General features: G+C 48.0%; 1 protein-coding gene across 2 annotated transcripts in view; it reads right to left on the bottom strand.

The window, feature by feature from the left end:
• The window catches only part of SYN3 (synapsin III), a 548825-nt gene that overhangs the window by 81786 nt on the left and 449257 nt on the right, over positions 1 to 17782 (bottom strand). For both annotated transcript variants that reach the window (XM_025398719.1, XM_025398718.1), the window contains exon 7: positions 3326 to 3388. In XM_025398719.1, coding sequence (XP_025254504.1) covers positions 3326 to 3388 — 63 coding nt within the window. The remainder of the gene's footprint in view (positions 1 to 3325; positions 3389 to 17782) is intronic.

The following is a 17782-nucleotide window of genomic DNA, read 5'->3' as shown; positions in this document are numbered from 1 at the left end:
TATTTTAAGCTTTAGGCACAGAGTTTAATTCTTGGGAATGCTTTGACTTTGCCAGAGCTGTCCAAGATGGTGGCAGTGGGTGGAGAGAAAGATACAGGTCAGAGAAACATTAACAAGGGGCAATTGACAAGACTTGGAGACCATCTGGACATGGAGGAGGGGGAGATGACTCCCAGATTTCTGTTTTGAGGCAACTGAATGACTGGTGGTTCCTGCTGCAGAGATGGAGGTCACAGGAGGAAGCAGAGGAGGAAGAGGAGGAGAAGGAGGGAGGTGAGGGTGTCTGGGAAGATGCTGAGCCTGGTCTGGGATGTTTAGAGTCTGAGGTTTCCATGGGAGACAAAATAGAGACGTAGGGGAGATAACTGGATATAAGAGCCTCATGCTCTGGGAAGGAAAAAGGCAGCTCGGGAGTCTGTTGGCATGCAGATGGCAGCTGAAGCTGAGGTAGTTGACAAGAGCACTCAGGGATGGTGTGCAGATGGAATAGCCATGGTTAGGGATGACGCAAGAAGAAAAGTTCTTGAAGGAGATGACGAAGGAGTGGCCAGAGACAGAAAGGAGGAAAGCCAGAAAAGGAGCATGCGCCAGAGGCCACTATAAAGAGAGTTTGGGACAGAAGGATGGCCAGCCACGTTAAATGATAGAGAGAGGGGGATTCCAATAAGGACAGAAAAGTGCCCACTGAATTAGCAACAGAGGATCACTGGAGACCACTGAGAGGACAGCTTTAGTGGAGTGAAGGGGGCTGGAGCCATATGCAGGGGTGGAAGAGGGAGTGGGAGGCGAGGGAATTGGAGGGCAGACATAGCATGATGGCTAAAGAGAGGTTCATTCATTCATCCACCCAAGCAAGAAGTAGGACACGGGGGCTCCTGTGTACCGGGTGCCACTCAGGGCCCTGGGATACAGCAGTGGAAAAACAGGCAGAACTTCCTGCCCTCAAGTTGTGTACTTTCTAGAGAGATATATTCTGAAGGGAGGACTCTTTTTAAAAGGTAGTTATTAGAATTATCGTTTGACTGCTGAGGGAAACAGGAGAAGTTAGATGGTAACTCGCTTAAGTTTATGCAGATGTCCAAGCTGTGGGCCATGCCCTGACCTGCCGGATCCATTCCCCCCCCTTTTTTTTTTCTTTTTTTTTTTTTTTTGAGATGGAGTTTCACTCTTGTTGCTCAGGCTGGAGTGCAATGAATGGCATGATCTCGGCTCACCGCAACCTCCGCCTCCCGGGTTCAAGAGATTCTCCTGCTGCAGCTTCCTGAGTAGCTGGGATTACAGGCATGTGCCACCATGCCTGGCTAATTTTTGTATTTTTAGTAGAGACAGGGTTTTTCCATGTTGATCAGGCTGGTCTCTAACTCCTGACATCAGGTGATCCGCCCTCTTTGGCCTCCCGAAGTTCTGGGATTACAGGTGTGAGCCACCATGCCCGGCTGACCCATTCCTTTTTAGACTGCCTGAAGGGAATGGAGTTTAGGCATACAGAAGGCATAACAGGGTGGGGACGACTACAGGTGTGAGGTGAAGAATTATTCATGTTTGGGTGGGCCTACTCAAAGCAAGGTGTCTACTTGGCCCCACATTGTTTAGCTCCAGCTCTACTTTATCTAGGATCCACTGTGTTAGGCATTGTGTCTGGGCTCAAGTCCCCTCCAATGTGAGTGACAGGTACTGAGATCCACATGTTCCCACTTGCTGCAGAGCCAGAGGCTTGAGAGGCAAACTGTGGGAGACCCAGTGCCCCCTTTCCTGTGGGACTCTGATGCATATGGTTTGACTGGGGCTAAACCATCTCCACATCCCATTGTTGAGGCCAAGCACATTGATCCAAACAAGGTTCCATGGGATTAGATATAGAGGCGCTGGACAAAAAGAGGGTCTTTATCCTTTAGAGATGGTGAGCTTAGGGACCAGGTTGGGTGGCTCACAGCCATTTAGACCATCTGAAGAAAACACCAAGTAGAGATGAACAGAACCAAGAGATAAAGAGGGAGATCAGGCTCTATGTCATTTGAACTCCTGGATCCAGCTCTGCTCGAATCTACCAAGAACTATCTCAGACATCCTAATATCTTGAACGTTTTGGCACTTGCAACTGAAACAGTCTGACCAATACAGTTTGTCAGGATGTTATATGTGACTGTGTGAAATATAGTATATTATTGACTTTTGCAGTTAACTGACTCTGGGGGCTTCTTCCACGGAGCCAGATGTGTTTGTCATTTTCTAGGTGTCAGTCCTACAGTGATTGATATGGTTTGGATTTGGCTCCCCACGCAAATCTCATGTCAAATTATAATCCCCATTGTTGGAAGAGGGGCCTGTTGGGAGGTGATTAGATCATGGGGGCGGATTTTCCCCTTGCTGTTCTTGTAACAGTGAGTTCTCATGAGATCTGGTTGTTCAAAAGTGTGTAGCACTTTTAAACAGTGTGTGACCGGGTGTGGTAGCTCAGGCCTGTAATCCCAACACTTTGGGAGGCCATGACAGGTGGATCACTTGAGGTCAGGAGTTTGAGACCAACCTGGCCAACATGGTGAAACCCAGTCTCTACTAAAAATACAAAAATTAGCCGGGTGTGGTGGCACGCACCTGTAGTCCCAGCTACTCGGGAGGCTGAGGCATGAGAATCACTTTAACCTGGGAGGTGGAGGTTGCAGTGAGCCGAGATCAAGCTACTGCACTCCAGCCTGGGTGATAGAGTGAGGCTCTGTCTCAAAAACAAAATAAAATGTGTAGCACCTCCCCCTTCTCTCTCTTCCTCCTGCTCCAGCCGTGTAAGACGGGCCTGCTTCCCTTTTGCCTTCTGCCACAATTGTAAGTTTCCTGAGGCCTCCCCAGCCATGCTTCCTGTACAGCCTGTGGAACCATGAGCCAATTAAACCTCTTTTCTTTAAAATTACCCAGTTTCAGGTATTTCTTTATAGCAGTGTGAGAACGGACTAATACAGTAATACAGAGGTAAGTAAGACATGGGCTTACAACAAGGCTGTGGAGATGATGGCAGCAACCCCTCACAAAAGAATTACAGTCAATAAAATGCTCTACATCCCTTTCTCGAGTCGCAATCATAGAGAATGATTAGTTAGCAATTCCAGGTAGGGTTTGGCGAGGATGGACCGAACTGGAGAGATGTTCTGTGCACCAGGAGCTCCGAGGAAGGTGGGCTGGGAGGGGAGGGAGATGTACTGTGGATTCTTTTTAACACTCTGTTCTGGGTGCCTGTGCTAAGGGGTTGACGGGGGACAGAGGGAGAGAGGAACAGGTAGTCTGAGGAATCTCTAAGTGTGTCCACTCTGAGTAGAAGGGCTCTTTCTCATACCTTTCCCATTCCAGCGTGGGCATGTCCCAGCTTGACCACCACCGGGAAATGTGGGGCTGTGACCTGAAAGAGACAAGAAGAAGTCACTCTTAGCATCTCAGAGCATTGCCACCAAGGCTCTGGGTGCTGTTTGTTCCATAGAAAGATCCATTCATCTGATATGGTCGGAAATCCCCATAAGAATGCTTTGACAGATGGTCACCCTGCCATGGCCCAGACATTCTCAGTGTCAGTGCTTTTGGCTTCCAAAGGAAGCTCTGAGTTCTTAAGACCAGCTTGTCTGGGGCACCCACCAAGCTGCAGAGACAATGGAGTAGGACAAACCGACTGGTTTCCAATCTTGGCTTTACCGCTATGCAACTTCAGGCAAGTCACTGCACTGACCTGTGCCTCTGTTTCCTCATTTGTTAAATGAAGATCATAATAATAGTATCCCATGGGGTTGCTGTGAGGATTGAGTTATTACATGTGTGGCACTCAGTGAATGGCAGCTTAAAGATTCCTAGCATAGTCCTGTCTTACATTATTCTTTTTTTTTTTTTTTTTGAGATGAAGTCTTGCTCTTATTGCCCAGGTTGGAGTGCAATGGCGCAATCTCGGCTCATTGCAACCTCCGCCTCCAGGGTTCAAGCGATTCTCCTGCCTCAGCCTCCCAAGTAACTTGGATTACAGGTACCTGCCACCATGCCCGGCTAATTTTTGTATTTTTAGTAGAGATGCGGTTTCACCATGTTGGCCAGGCTGGTCTCCAACTCCTGACCTCAAGCGTTTCGCCCGCCTTGGCCTCCCAAAGTGCTGGGATTACAGGCGTGAGTTACTGCGCCAGGCCCATTATTCTTTCAAATAACACTTCAACCACCTGAAAACTTTCACTACTTCCCCTAAGCCTCCCCAGGCCACCATACGAGGCTGCTTAACCATCGTGGCCACGCCTGCCTCTGGCACAAGCATTTATTGACTGCACCACATAGGCTCCGAGCTGCGCAACTGCTCTGCGTCACCTCCCTTAGGGAGCCACACTTGAGGACAGCATCCTTGCCTGGTGGGTTCCCTGCTGCACCCCCAGCTCCTAGAACACGGCCTGATCCAGGGAAGGTGCTCGATACTGAATCTGTCCTTCAATCAGGCCTCTTAGCAAGACCTAGAAGGCGTGCACGCTTCTCCCTCCGACACAAGTGAGACAGTTGGGCTGGGAGGATTGTGTACCTCCCACAGCCACCATCACTTAACCAGGGAGCCAGGAAGCCAGGACTCAGGTCTGAGCTTTGCTTTCCCCCTTTCATGTTGTTCATGCATTTTTTGAGAGTGTTTTCTCAGTTTCTAGAAGTACATTTTGCATTGCTTAAGGCCAAAGGTTATCCCTCCTAGTTATGTATTAATAACATCACTTCCTTCCAAGTGGATCATTCCTAGCCGGGGCCATCCTGACTCCCTCTCCTTGGCTGTCCGTGGACAGCACTGTCTGTCCTCTTACACTGTGGGCACCGAAGGAACCCAGCCTTGCCCTCTTGATGTCTCCTGCCTGGTCTGTCCTGTAGTAGCTGCCGATCCTCTGCAGAAGGCTGCCCATGCATCACGAAGCCATTCTGTAGCCCTCATCTCATTTTACCCCCACACTGGCCTCATGAGGCAACCAGGGAAAGTATTTTAATCACCATTTTACAGATAAGAAAATCGAGACTCAAGTCAGTTGCTGGGAAGGGGTGGAGCTGGGACTTGAACTTGGGTCTGTCTGACTCCCAGCTTGGTGTGAACAGTCCCCTTTTAAAGTCTAGCACTAGAGTGGCCTACAGTAGACTTTAAATAATTTTTTTTTTTTTTTGAGACAGAGTCTCACTCTGTCACCCAGGCTGAAGTGCAGTGGCATGATCTTGGCCCACTGCAATCTCTGCCTCCTGGGTTCAAGCAATTCTCCTGTCTCAGCCTCCTGATTAGTAGGAATTACAGGCATGCGCCACCATGTCTGGCTAATTTTTGTATTTTTAGTAGAGACGGGGTTTTGCCATGTTGGTCAGGCTGATCTTGAACTCCTGACGTCAGGTGATCTGCCTGCCTCAGTCTCCCAAAGGGCTGGGATTCCAGCCCCAGAAGCCGCTGCGCCTGGCCATAATTTTTTTTTTCTTGATTTCAGGCTAAAACTTACCATACCCTGGTGTCTATGGTGAATACATACATGTTAAAAAAAAACAGCAGCATTTGATTTTGATTCCAAAAGCAGTAAGTACTCACTATAAAAACTTTGGAAAATAGTCCCAGCTACTCGGGAGGCTGAGGCAGGAGAATGGTGTGAACCTGGGAGGTGGAGCTTGCAGTGAGCCGAGATCGCGCCACTGCACTCTAGCCTGGGAGAGAGAGCGAGACTCTGTCTCAAACAAACAAACAAACAAACAAAAAAACCTTTGGAAAATAAGATAAGATTAATTGAAAGAACCTCATCAATTACCTTATTGATTGATATAGATATCAATTACCATAAAGAAGTCAATAAAAATCATCCTCAGACTTCTAACAGTTTTGGTTTATTATCTGCTGCTCTTTAAAAAAAAAATCTATATTTAAGTTTCCCTTGATTTGCTATGTTTTTACAAAATTGGGAGTATAGTAGATATCCAATCTTGTTTCCTGCTCTTTCCACTTAATATTATGTGATGAGAATACTCCTGGTGGTTATTACTTGTTAACTTAATAATAATTATGAAATATTTCACATATGGAAAAAGCCTTAAACAGCAATACTATGGACATCAGCTTGCTTAAGAAATAAAACATCACCTAGACAGTTGAAGCCCCTGATTTACATCTGTTTTTTGAGACGGAGTCTCGTTTTGTCGCCCAGGCTGGAGGGCAGTGGCGCGATCTTGGCTCACTGCAAGCTCCGCCTCCCGGGTTCACGCCATTCTCCTGCCTCAGCCTCCTGAGTAGCTGGGACTACAGGTGCCCGTCACCATGCTGGGCTAATTTTTTGTATTTTTAGTGGAGACGGGGTTTCACCGTGTTAGCCAGGATGGTCTCGATCTCCTGACCTCATGATCCGCCCGCCTCGGCCTCCCAAAGTGCTGGGATTACGGGCGTGAGCCACTGCGCCCGGCCACCCTGAGGTACTTCTTTCTGATCACACTCTCATACCTCCCATCCCAGAGGTAACCATTATATAAATTCCATGTTTATTATTTTCTTGCATTTATTTGTAATTCTACTAGTACATATGATTCCCAAGCAATATATATTAGACAATTTTAAACTTTCTATAAGGTTGGGTGCAGTGGTGCATGCCTGTAATGCCAGCACTTTGGGAGGCTGAGGTGGGAGGATTACTTGGGACAAAGAGTTCAAGACCAGTCTGGGCAACATAGTGAGACTCCCATCTCTACAAAAAATGAAAAACAATTAGCCAAGCATGACGGTACACACTTGTAGTCCCAGCTTCTAGGGAAGCTGAGACAGGAGAATGACTTGAGCCCAGAAGTTGGAGGCTGCAGTGAGCTATGACTGCCACTGCACTCCAGCCTGGGTGATAGAGTGAGACCCTGTCTCAAAAACAAACAAACAAACAAAAAAACCAACTCGCAAACCTTTATACAAGTAGTATAAGAAATACTCCTGGCCAGGCACGGTGGCTCATGCTTGTAATCCCAGCATTTTGGGACGCTGAGGCAGGCAGATCACGAGGTCAGGAGGTCGAGACCATCCTGGCTAACACGGTGAAACCTCATTTCTACTAAAAGTACAAAAGATTAGCTGGGTGTGGTGGCAGGCGCCTGTAGTCCCAGCTACTTGAGAGGCTGAGGCAGCAGAATGGTGTGAACCCAGCAGGCGGAGCTTGCAGTGAGCTGAGATCTGAGATCGCACCTCTGCACTCCAGCCTGGGCGACAGAGCGAGACCCCATCTCAAAAAAAAAAAAAAAAAAAAGAAAGAAAGAAATACTCTTATACAACTTTTTTTGTGCACATAATGTTTGTAAGATTCATGTACATTTATATGTATAACTCTGATTCATCTTCATTGCTGCATAGTATTCCATTTCATGATTACATCACCACTTTCCATTTCTTGTTGATGAACATTCAGGTGGTTTCTATTTTTCCAGTTATAAACAATATTACTATAAACTTTTTTTTTTCACCAAAGGACTTTTGTTACCTGGCTGAATCATCACACCCAGGCAACCTATGCAGACCTTAGGCACCTCCAGCAGTCCAGGGACTGCCTGGATCACTAAGGGAGCTTCACTTTCATCTCATGTTAAGGTGGAGCTTGAGGTGAGGGGAAATGGGTTTTCTCTCTCTTCCCTTTTGTCCCCTAAAGTCTGATCATATGCTACCTTGGTGAGAACTGGAAAGGGCATGGTTGCGGGAGTGCCAGCAGCTCTGCCATTTACTCCCTGTTTCATCTCAGATTAGATATTTAACCTCTCTGAGCCTCAGTTTTCTAATGTGCAAAATGGGGATGATCACGTCTAACTCACAGGACTTTTTGGGCAAGAAGAAATAAGGAATGTAAAACTGCTTAGCACCAAATGGTGCTGAAACCTAAAGTGTAAAGTAGAAGTGAGGGGAGGAAGGAATTGACTCTGGCTTTGTGGGGGTCAGGGGAGAGGTAAAGGAAGACTAGATGATTAAGGAAGGAGAGAGAAGGCTCTGGCCTGGCAGCATCTGCTGACAACGGAGGGAATGAAATGAAATTAAACAAAGGAAAACCAGGAGATCACACCAGAGCACAGAGTCAGAGGGTGACAATAGGTTGGCGCTTTCAATGTGAAAGAACCTGATCAATTACCTTATGGAACCTTCATGCTACCGTGTTGTGGTAGGTGAAATTCTAGGAATAGCCTCGAAGGTATCACCCTGTGACCTCTGGTGCCTGTGAGTGTGATGAGACTGTCATATCATGTTATGTTATATGGCACAGGTGACCTTAAAATAAGGATGGGCCTCATCTGATCACACGAGCCTTTGAAAGCAAATAGCTTTCTCAGGCCGGTGGCAGAAGAGGAAGTCAGAGCGGTTGAAATCATGTAAAAGACTCAGTATACCATTGCTGCTTTGAGAGGAATGGGGACCATGTGTTTAGGTGTGTGGACTGTCTGCAGGAGCTGAAGGTGGCCCCTGGCTGAGAGCCAGTAAGAAAATGGGGACCTCGGCCGGGCGCGATGGCTCACGCCTGTAATCCCAGCACTTTGGGAGGCTGAGACGGGTGGATCACGAGGTCAGGAGATCGAGACCATCCTGGCTAACACAGTGAAACCCCGTCTCTACTAAAAATGCAAAAAATTAGCCGGACGTGGTGGCGGGCGCCTGTAGTCCCAGCTACTTGGGAGGCTGAGGCGGGAGAAGGGCGTGAACCCGGGAGGCGGAGCTTGCAGTGAGCCGAGATCGCGCCACTGCTCTCCAGCCTGGGCGACTGAGCGGGACTCCGTCTCAAAAAAAAAGAGAGAGAGAGAAAAAAAAAATGGGGACCTCACACCTATGGTCACAAAAAGCGGAATCCTTCCAGTGATAAGAATGACCCTGGAGGAGAATCGAGCTCCAGAAGAGAATGCATCCTGATTTCAGCCTTTTGGGAGCCTGAGCAGAGAACCCCGTTGTACCATCCGGACTTCCGACCTACAGGACTGTGAGATGATAAGGCGGGAGGGGGAGGAGAGCGGTTCTTTTAATCTGCTAAGTTTGCAGTGATTTATTAGGGCAGCAATAGAAAACAAATACACATGTCTTTATAGAAGCCAAGGCCCAAAGAGGGACGAGATTGTTTTTCAAGGCACACGAAGGCAGAACCGGAAGTCGTTTATGTGTCTTGACTCTCCGTCAAGCACTCTCTCTATCAAGGCACACTTTTCTGGGAATCACGTGCATATCTGAGGTGTAACAAATGCTTCCCCCCCATGATAGTGGTCAATAAAATAATATCAAATCAATTCTGTGGGCACGACTGAATGAGAACTATGTGACTTGTTCTGTTCTTGTGCTGGTTGGGGCACACCGAAGGTTGAGACAAGATTTCTGCCCTCAGAGGGTTTACTATCTGCTTGGACCCATGGGCTGTACAATGAAAGACCAGAGTGAGGCAGCATGGCAGGAAGGCGTGGGGTAGGTTGCGGTCATGTGCAAATCTCCAAAGCAGAAGTCCCAACATTTTTGGCACCAGGGACCAGTGTGCCACCATGCCCGGCTAATTTTTGTATTTTCAGTAGAGACAGGGTTTCACCATGTTGGCCAGGCTGGTCTCGAACTCCTGACCTCAAGTAATCCGCCTGCCTCAATCTAGAAAAATCTGAGACTGTTTAAGTAAGATATTTCACAGAAAACATTTCAGAATTCATCCAAAGCAACGGATTTTCCTGATACTAGGGGAAAATTTCCTTTGCCATTTTTTACTTTGACTTGTTGGAAACAGCATTCTTTTTAGAACCACGTATGGGCTGGCAAGACTCCGGGCTAGTGCTGCGGACACAGAAGAGGTAATTTGGGGCCAGATTATTGGGGGCCTTTGAAACCAAAGAGGGGAGTTCAGGTTGCTTGGATGGACAGTGGGGAAGCAGGATAGTTCTGGAACCAGGGAGTGACCTGCCAGTTATGGGCAGGATGGATTTGTGCTAAGGGTGACTGAAGGGCCAGGGGCCAGTTTGGAATTGATTGTAAAGACACTAAATACCACTGGTTGGGCTTGGACTGGGAAGAGATGGTAGAGGGAGTGGGAGCACTCCTGGAGCTTTTCTTTTCTTTTCTTTTTTTGTGACACTTCTTTATTGAAATAATAGTATTAAAATGACCATAGAAATTCAAGACAAAAATTGTCTACAATCTCATCATCTAACCAAATCAGTGTTTGTATTGGTGCACGTTACCTTGTAATTTTTATAGGTCCAATAAAACCCCCAGGATACTTTACTATTCAGGATAATTCTATTCGAGGTAGAATTTTGCATCTATCTTCTCACTTAATATTATACCATAAGTGTTTTCTTATTTTTGCTACAGATGTTTTTATTTTCTTTTATCTTCCCCCACTCCCCTTCTCTGGACCAGGTAACTAATCTCACCTCCCCAGTGTGGCTGGGATGTAGTCCTCCCCATCTCTCACCACGTGCAATCTTTGCAAACATGTATGCACGGATATGGCTGAGGCTGTCTGTATTTTTTTTTTTTTTTTTTTTTTTTTTTGAGACGGAGTCTTGCTCTGTCGCCCAGGCTGGAGTGCAGTGGCCGGATCTCAGCTCACTGCAAGCTCCGCCTCCCGGGTTTACGCCATTCTCCTGTCTCAGCCTCCCGAGTAGCTGGGACTACAGGCGCCCGCCACCTCGCCCGGCTAGTTTTTTGTATTTTTTAGTAGAGACGGGGTTTCACCGTGTTAGCCAGGATGGTCTCGATCTCCTGACCTCGTGATCCGCCCGTCTTGGCCTCCCAAAGTGCTGGGATTACAGGCTTGAGCCACTGCGCCCGGCCAGCTGTCTGTATTTTTGAAAATAGCTCTTATCTCTTAACATCACACCATATATACCCCTCCTCCCATGTCAATAAAGATAGTCCTATCCCGATAGTTTTTGTTTTTGTTTTTGTTTCGTTCGTTTGTTTTTTGAGACAGAGTCTCGATCTGTCACCAGGCTGGAGTGCAGTGGTGCGATCTCAGCTCACTGCAAGCTCCAACTCCCTGGTTCAAGCGATTCTCCTGCCTCAGCCTCCTGAGTGGCTGGGATTACAGGCACCCACCACCATGCCAAGGTAATTTTTTTTGCATTTTTAGTAGAGATGGGGTTTCACTATGTTGGCCAGGATGGTCTTGATCTCCTGACCTTGTGATATGCTTGCCTCGGCCTCCCAAAGTGCTGGGATTACAGGCGTGAGCCACCGTGCTGGCCAATCCTGATAGTTTTAAGAATAGCTGCACCATCTACACATGTACACATACACTGGTTTCCTATTAATAGACATCTGTGTTATTCATTCTCTCTCTCTCTCTCTGCTACTATAAACAAGAGCTCATTAAACATTTTTGTACACATGTTCTTATGAGCAAGTGTTTTAATTCCTCCAGGCCAGGCCAGGAGATTTTTAAAGGGAGAACCAGCAGAATTTGCAGACATTCTTTTTTTTTTTTTTGACGGAGTCTCGCTCTGTCGCCCAGGCTTCGGTTTCTAAAGTCAGTTGTTAGAGCTCAAGAAATGAAAGTGGATGCCACGGCATTGCGTATGGAGTGAATCACCCACCATATTACCTCCAGGCTAAAATGACTGTATTTACTGTCATGTAAGGGCCAGGAATGGGACCAGGCACTTTATGGATGGTAGCATCCTTTCCCTCCCCCATGTTATAGATAAGAAAACACAGCGCTGGCCGGGCGCGGTGGCTCACGCCTGTAATTCCAGCACTTTGGGAGGCCGAGGCGGGCGGATCGCAAGGTCAGGAGATCAAGACCATCCTGGTCAACACAGTGAAACCTCGTCTCTGCTAAAAATACAAAAAAATAAAAAAACAGCCTGGCGTGGTGGCGGGCGCCTGTAGTCCCAGCTACTCGAAGGCTGAGGCAGGAGAATAGCATGAACCTGGGAGGCGGAGCTTGCAGTGAGCTGAGATTGCACCACTGCACTCCAGCCTGGGTGACAGAGCAAGACTTGAAAGAAAGGAAGAAAGGAAGAAAGGTCAGGAGATTGAGACCATCCTGGTTAACATGGTGAAACCTCGTCTCTGCTAAAAATACAAAAACATAAAAAAACAGCCGGGCGTGGTGGTGGGCGCCTGTAGTCCCAGCTACTCGGGAGGCTGAGGCAGGAGAATGGCGTGAACCTGGGAGGCGGAGCTTGCAGTGAACTGAGATTGCGCCATTGCACTCCAGCCTGGGCGACAGAGCAAGACTCGAAAGAAAGGAAGAAAGGAAGAAAGGGAGAAAGGGAGAAAGAAAGAAAACACAGCCCTTTGCCTGAAGTCAGACAGTGAAGATGGTGCTGCTGCCCTGCTGTCCTCCTGCCACCCCCCACTTCCCAGGCTGTTCAAATGGGTGTCGAAGGCCATTCCCACTTCTACCCCTTTGTAACATGCCAGCCCCTCCCCAAACACAGACAGGTCACAGAGGACAAAAAACATCTTGCCGGCTATTTTCTCTCTTCCTTTCCCAACAATAGCTTTATTTAGTTCCCCTGGGGATGCCGAGGTCTGCATCAGCCTCTCACAGGCTCCCTGTCCCGCTCACATGGCCTGGGCACTCCAGAGTGAAGCACTCCCCATTGGCGTAAGAGGCCTGACATCCTGTCAGAAGGGGCAGACCGATTTTGGAAAACAGAGATCCCCACCCAGATAAGGGCTTTATTCAAAAGAACCCAAAGAAACCAAAATAAGTGGGGGTAGCCCAGTGCCCATGCTGGGTGTTCCCTTGGGAGGATTAGAGACGGGAGTGGAAGCCCAGGGCAGCCTTGTCACAGCCGCATCCTCAAGCCACAGAGTCAGAGAACTAGGACTTTGGAGTGACCCGTGCAGCCTCCCACCAAAGGAGGCAACTCCTCCTATGTTCTTGACTCTGGAGATTTACATAGGCAGAGTCTGGTCCTATGCAAGTGATGGGAAAATCAAGATCGAGAAGAATCTGGAGGAGGAAATCAAGGACTGAAGTCTGGGAAGACTTCCAGGAGGAGCTGGCCTCCATTTCCTGCCTCCAAGGCTCTGCCTGATCCAGCTCTCCCCCATGCCTTCTGTTTCATCTCCTGTGTCTCCCTCCTCTTCCTCAGCCCAACTCCTACCTCCCAGTTACGTTCCAGCCCACTGGCCTTTCAGTTCTTTACGGAATGTGCCGCACTCCCTCCAGCCACGGTCTTTGCATATGCTGTTCCCCTTTTCCCGGAGAGACCCTTCCTCACAGTCTTTCCTAGGCCAGTCCCATCTCATACTCATGTCTCCGTTGAAATTTGGTCCCTGAAAAGCCCTCCCTGGCCACTGGTCTCCAGTAGGTGCTTCCTGTTATCTTCTCTATCTCACTCTGAGAGTTCTCTTTTCCTAGCTCTAGACGCCATTTAGAATTATACGTTCTGGCCAGGTGGTTCAAGCCTGTAATCCCAGCACTTTGGGAGGCCAAGATGAGCGGATCACAAAGTCAGGAGATGGAGACCATCCTGGCTAACATGCTGAAACCCCGTCTCTACTAAAAAATACAAAAAACTAGCCGGCTGCGGTGGCGGGCGCCTGTAGTCCCAGCTACCCGGGAGCCTGAGGCAGGAGAATGGTGTAAACCCGGGAGGTGGAGCTTGCAGTGAGCCGAGATGGTGCCACTGCACTCCAGCCTGGGCGACAGAGCGAGACTTCGTCTCAAAAAAAAAAAAAAAAAAAAAAAAAAAATTATACGTTCATTTTTTTTTCAACTGTCTGTTTCTCCACCCCCCATAGGTGATCTGAGGACAGGAACCTTTGCTGTTTTGTTTACCACTGCATCTCTCAACTCTCCACAAGGCCCAGCACACAGTAAGCGTGTTTGTTGAATGGCTGTTAGACAAAGTCTTCCATGACACGTGGGAAAAGTCATATGCAAACAGGCAGAGTCAGGAGGAATGTGGGGGCAAGGAGTGGGTAAGGTCAATTCGAGTGGAAGGTTTGTTGGGGATGCAGCTGGAATTAGGGTGGACAGATCAGGAATGGCAAGCTTGTGAGGGGCCTGGCACCAGAGGTAGGAGTTTGAACTGTGTTTCATGGATATCAGGCAGCCACCGAGGGTTTGGATGCAGTGGGGTAGTGCAGGCTTTAGGAGAGTTCACGGGAGGCTGTGGAAACAACAGCTCGTATCTCTTGAGCCCTTAGTGTGTGCCAGGCATGGGGCTAAGCACTTTACATATATCGCCCCACGTAAGCCTCTTGACACTTCTTCTATGAGGTAGCTCCTATCTTTATTCCATTTTACATACACAAAAATAAAGGCGAGAGCTGAAGTTTCTGGCCTAAGATCACTCAGCAAGAAAGTGGAGGAGCTAGGATTCAGCCAGACCCGCCTGCCCCTGCTCCCTCCCGCATGGTACCTCCTTTGGACTACTCTGATCATCCAGCACTTTCCCTGCGCCCAGAACTGGAGCACGTGGGTGGAGGCCAGCAGACCTGTTAGGACAAGACTGGCTGCTGTCATCACCGGGCAGGGCAGGGCAAGGTGGCAGCAGTATAAACAGTGGTAGAAGGACGCCGGTTCACTTCTGGTTCCCACATTTACAGCTGTGAGCCCTTGGGCAAGTCACTGACCACTCTGTGACTCAGTTTCCTCACGCCCCAAATAGGAAGATCACTTGAATCCCACCAGACTGATGGGAGGAATGGACGTTATGATAGATTTCAGTCACTAAGGAGTTGGTCACTGGACGGTTGTTGCTAGTGGAGAGGAGCAAATGAACTTAGAGGATGCTCAGGGCCTGGCCTGGCGTAGGACGGCAGTCTGTCCTTGCTCTCATCTCTTCCACATCTATGATCTCAGGGGCACGGCAGCAAGGGTGGGCTGGGGGACGTCAAAGGCTGATCTGTTATTCCTTGGAAGCAGGAAGGGAAGGAAGCCTGAGGCCTAGGTTGTGAGCAGGGAGCACGTTACGAAGCCTTTGACAGAAATGGGGCAGTCCGGAAATGGGGTTTGTGGTAGACATTTAAAACAGACTCATGCAACAGAGAGCACGGGGGCATCCCCACAGCTGCTTCATAAAGCTTAACCTCGGTGTGTAGCATCTGACAGACTCTCCTTGGAATTTTAAGCACGGCACATAGAGCCACTCCCGTCAGGAGAAAGAGCACAGACAAGATGAGCTTTGCATCTCTTCTGTAATTCTGCCACGTTGTGACACATCTACCTAGAGGAGTGAGACGTGGAAACGCAAATATGTTAAGACACAACTTCACGGCCTACAGGGCTCTGTGTGGTCTGACCCCTGCCTTCTGCTCCAAACCCATCTTACTCACACTCCCCGCATCAGCCTCTCTGTCCAAGGCTCACTGGCTTTCTCCCCAGCCCGGATACTAACGCTGTCCCCTCTGGCCACAGGCCCTTCGCATATGCTGTTTTTATTTGCCTGCAGCGAAGTCCCTCCGTGCTTCTCTTCATTCAGCCAACTCTTCTGCATGCTTCAGAAGTCAGTTCCAATGTCATCTCCCCAAGCAGCTGGCTTGCATCTCCCGGCCTATGTCCCAGCCTACTCATCTCTTCTTCTTTCTTAGCCATTTTAAATGGATCTATGTGATTGCTGAGGAATGTCTGACTCCACGAGAAGGGTGGGGCAGTGTCTGTGGCTACTCAACATTGAACCCTCAGGCCTCTCCTGAATGACAGACCTGCCTCCTGACCCCGGCCACCAGGTGCTGCTGCAGATCTTGAAACTCAACATTTCCAAACAACTGCATGAATTCCCATCAAAAATGTGCTCTTCTCTTCCTGTACCCCAACCTTAGTAAACGCTGCCACCACCCACCCAGGTGCCCAAGATAGAGATCCTGCCTGCCTTCTTCATCCTTATACCTGTCCTGACCCCGGTCAGGCACACAGGAGGGCCCAGGAGATGTTTGCAGAGTGAGGTCTGTGGTCTCCCTGCCCCGCCTGGAGCTCTCTGGTCTTCTAATCCTACCTCTGAGCTCCCTGCATCACCTCCTTCCACCTTTAGTGTGTCTTAGAAAAATACCGGTAGCATATTCAGAGAAATGAAACAAAACCTGCCCTACCAAAAAAACAAACATTCCATTCTCTTACATTTCCTGTTTCCCTGAGAAACGGAATAGTTAAAAATAAACAAACTGATAGGATGGCAGTATTTGTCTGCTTTTCTTGTTCTTGCCTGTGTGATGTTTATAGCATAGAACAGGCTCAGTCCCCCATGAGGCTCCTCCTGGGTGACACTCACCATGCAGACAACATCCCCAGCAAACTGTGGCTCTGGGGAGGGTCTGAGTGACCCTAAATGACTGGGAAGTGAAGAAAGACCACACTGAGCCCCATGGATACAGGCAGCCGCAGGATCGCAAACCCTCGGGGCTTGCTGCTATAATTTATTTTTTTTGACAGTCTCGTTCCAGCTGCATCTGGAGATGGGGAAAAGCATCCCTTTCAAGTCAGATGACCCTTTAAAAAATTATTTATTTTTGAGATGGAGTCTCGCTCTGTCACCCAGGCTGGAGTGCAGTGGTGTGATCTCGGCTCACTGCAACCTCTATCTCCTGGGTTCAAGCGATTCCCCCACCTCAGCTTCCCGAGTAGCTGGGATTACAGGCACGCGCCACCACGCCCAGCTATTTTTTTTTGTATTTTTAGTAGAGATGGGGTTTTGCCATATTGGCCAGGGTGGTCTCGAACTCCTGACTTCAAATGATCCACCCGCTTCGGCTTCCCAAAGTGTTGGGATTACAGGCACGAGCCACTGCGCCCAGCCCAAGTCAGATGATCCTTAATATGGGAATTACTGTTCTTCTAAGTTACTTCAGAAAATAGTTAAATAACAATTACTTCAGTATCCACATTTCTTTGCTTCAGTTGATGTTCACACATATAATGTCTTAAGATTAAAGATAAATGTAAGCTTTTGTTTAAAAGTACTGTTGTCTCGGTATTGCATAGAAGAAATACTTGTTTGCTTGGGGCTGTAGGCAAAGGCATTTCATTTGGTCCCGAGAAACTACTTGTGCAGTGCCATGAAATTAGCTAGAAGAGAGAAGGTAGGCTTTGAAGCCAGGCGGACTTGTGTTTGAATTTCCTTAGTGTCAGTTCCTATGGGGATACCCCTGGCAAGTTTCTTAGCCTTTCCAGTCTCAGCTGCTTTATCTATAAATGGGAATAAGGACACCCCAGACCGAGGTTGTTGTGAAGATTTGAGTTTTCGTGTAAAATACATGTGATAGGTATCTGGATCCTAGCCAGAAATTCTTTGGGGTAATTTAAACTGACATACAGTTAAAATCAGTGCAACTCTCCCTCCTTCAAATTAGTACTTGATATAGCGATGGCCATTGCTCTTTTTTTCATCTTTTTTTAAAAAGTTTTCCTTTTTGTACTATTTATTGTAAAAATATCTGCTTTGAAATTATTTTTAAAGTTATTAAATTGGGCTGGGCGCGGTGGCTCACGCCTGTAATCCCAGCACTTTGGAAGGCCAAGGCAGGTGGATCACGAGGTCAGGAGATCAAGACCACGCTGGCTAACACAGTGAAACTCCGTCTCTACTAAAGATACAAAAAATAATTGGCCGGGCGTGGTGGCGGGCGCCTGTAGTCCCAGCTACTCTGGAGGCTGAGGCAGGAGAATGCCGTGAACCTGGGAGGCGGAGCTTTCAGTGAGCCGAGATCGCGCCACTGCGCTCCAGCCTGGGTGACAGAGCGAGACTCTGTCTCAATAAAAATAAATAAATAAATAAATAAATAAATAAATAAATAAATAAATAAATGTTATCGTTAAATTGAATAATGAATTTATCTGATATTCCTTATATAAATAATGATTCTATGTATTTATTTACCTGTGCAGAAATA

Source organism: Theropithecus gelada, chromosome 10 (genome assembly GCF_003255815.1).
Source record: "Theropithecus gelada isolate Dixy chromosome 10, Tgel_1.0, whole genome shotgun sequence".
NCBI classification, from domain to species: Eukaryota; Metazoa; Chordata; class Mammalia; order Primates; family Cercopithecidae; genus Theropithecus; species Theropithecus gelada.
The sequence above is the reverse complement of the archived record's forward strand: the minus strand, read 5'-3'. Positions and strand labels throughout refer to the sequence as shown.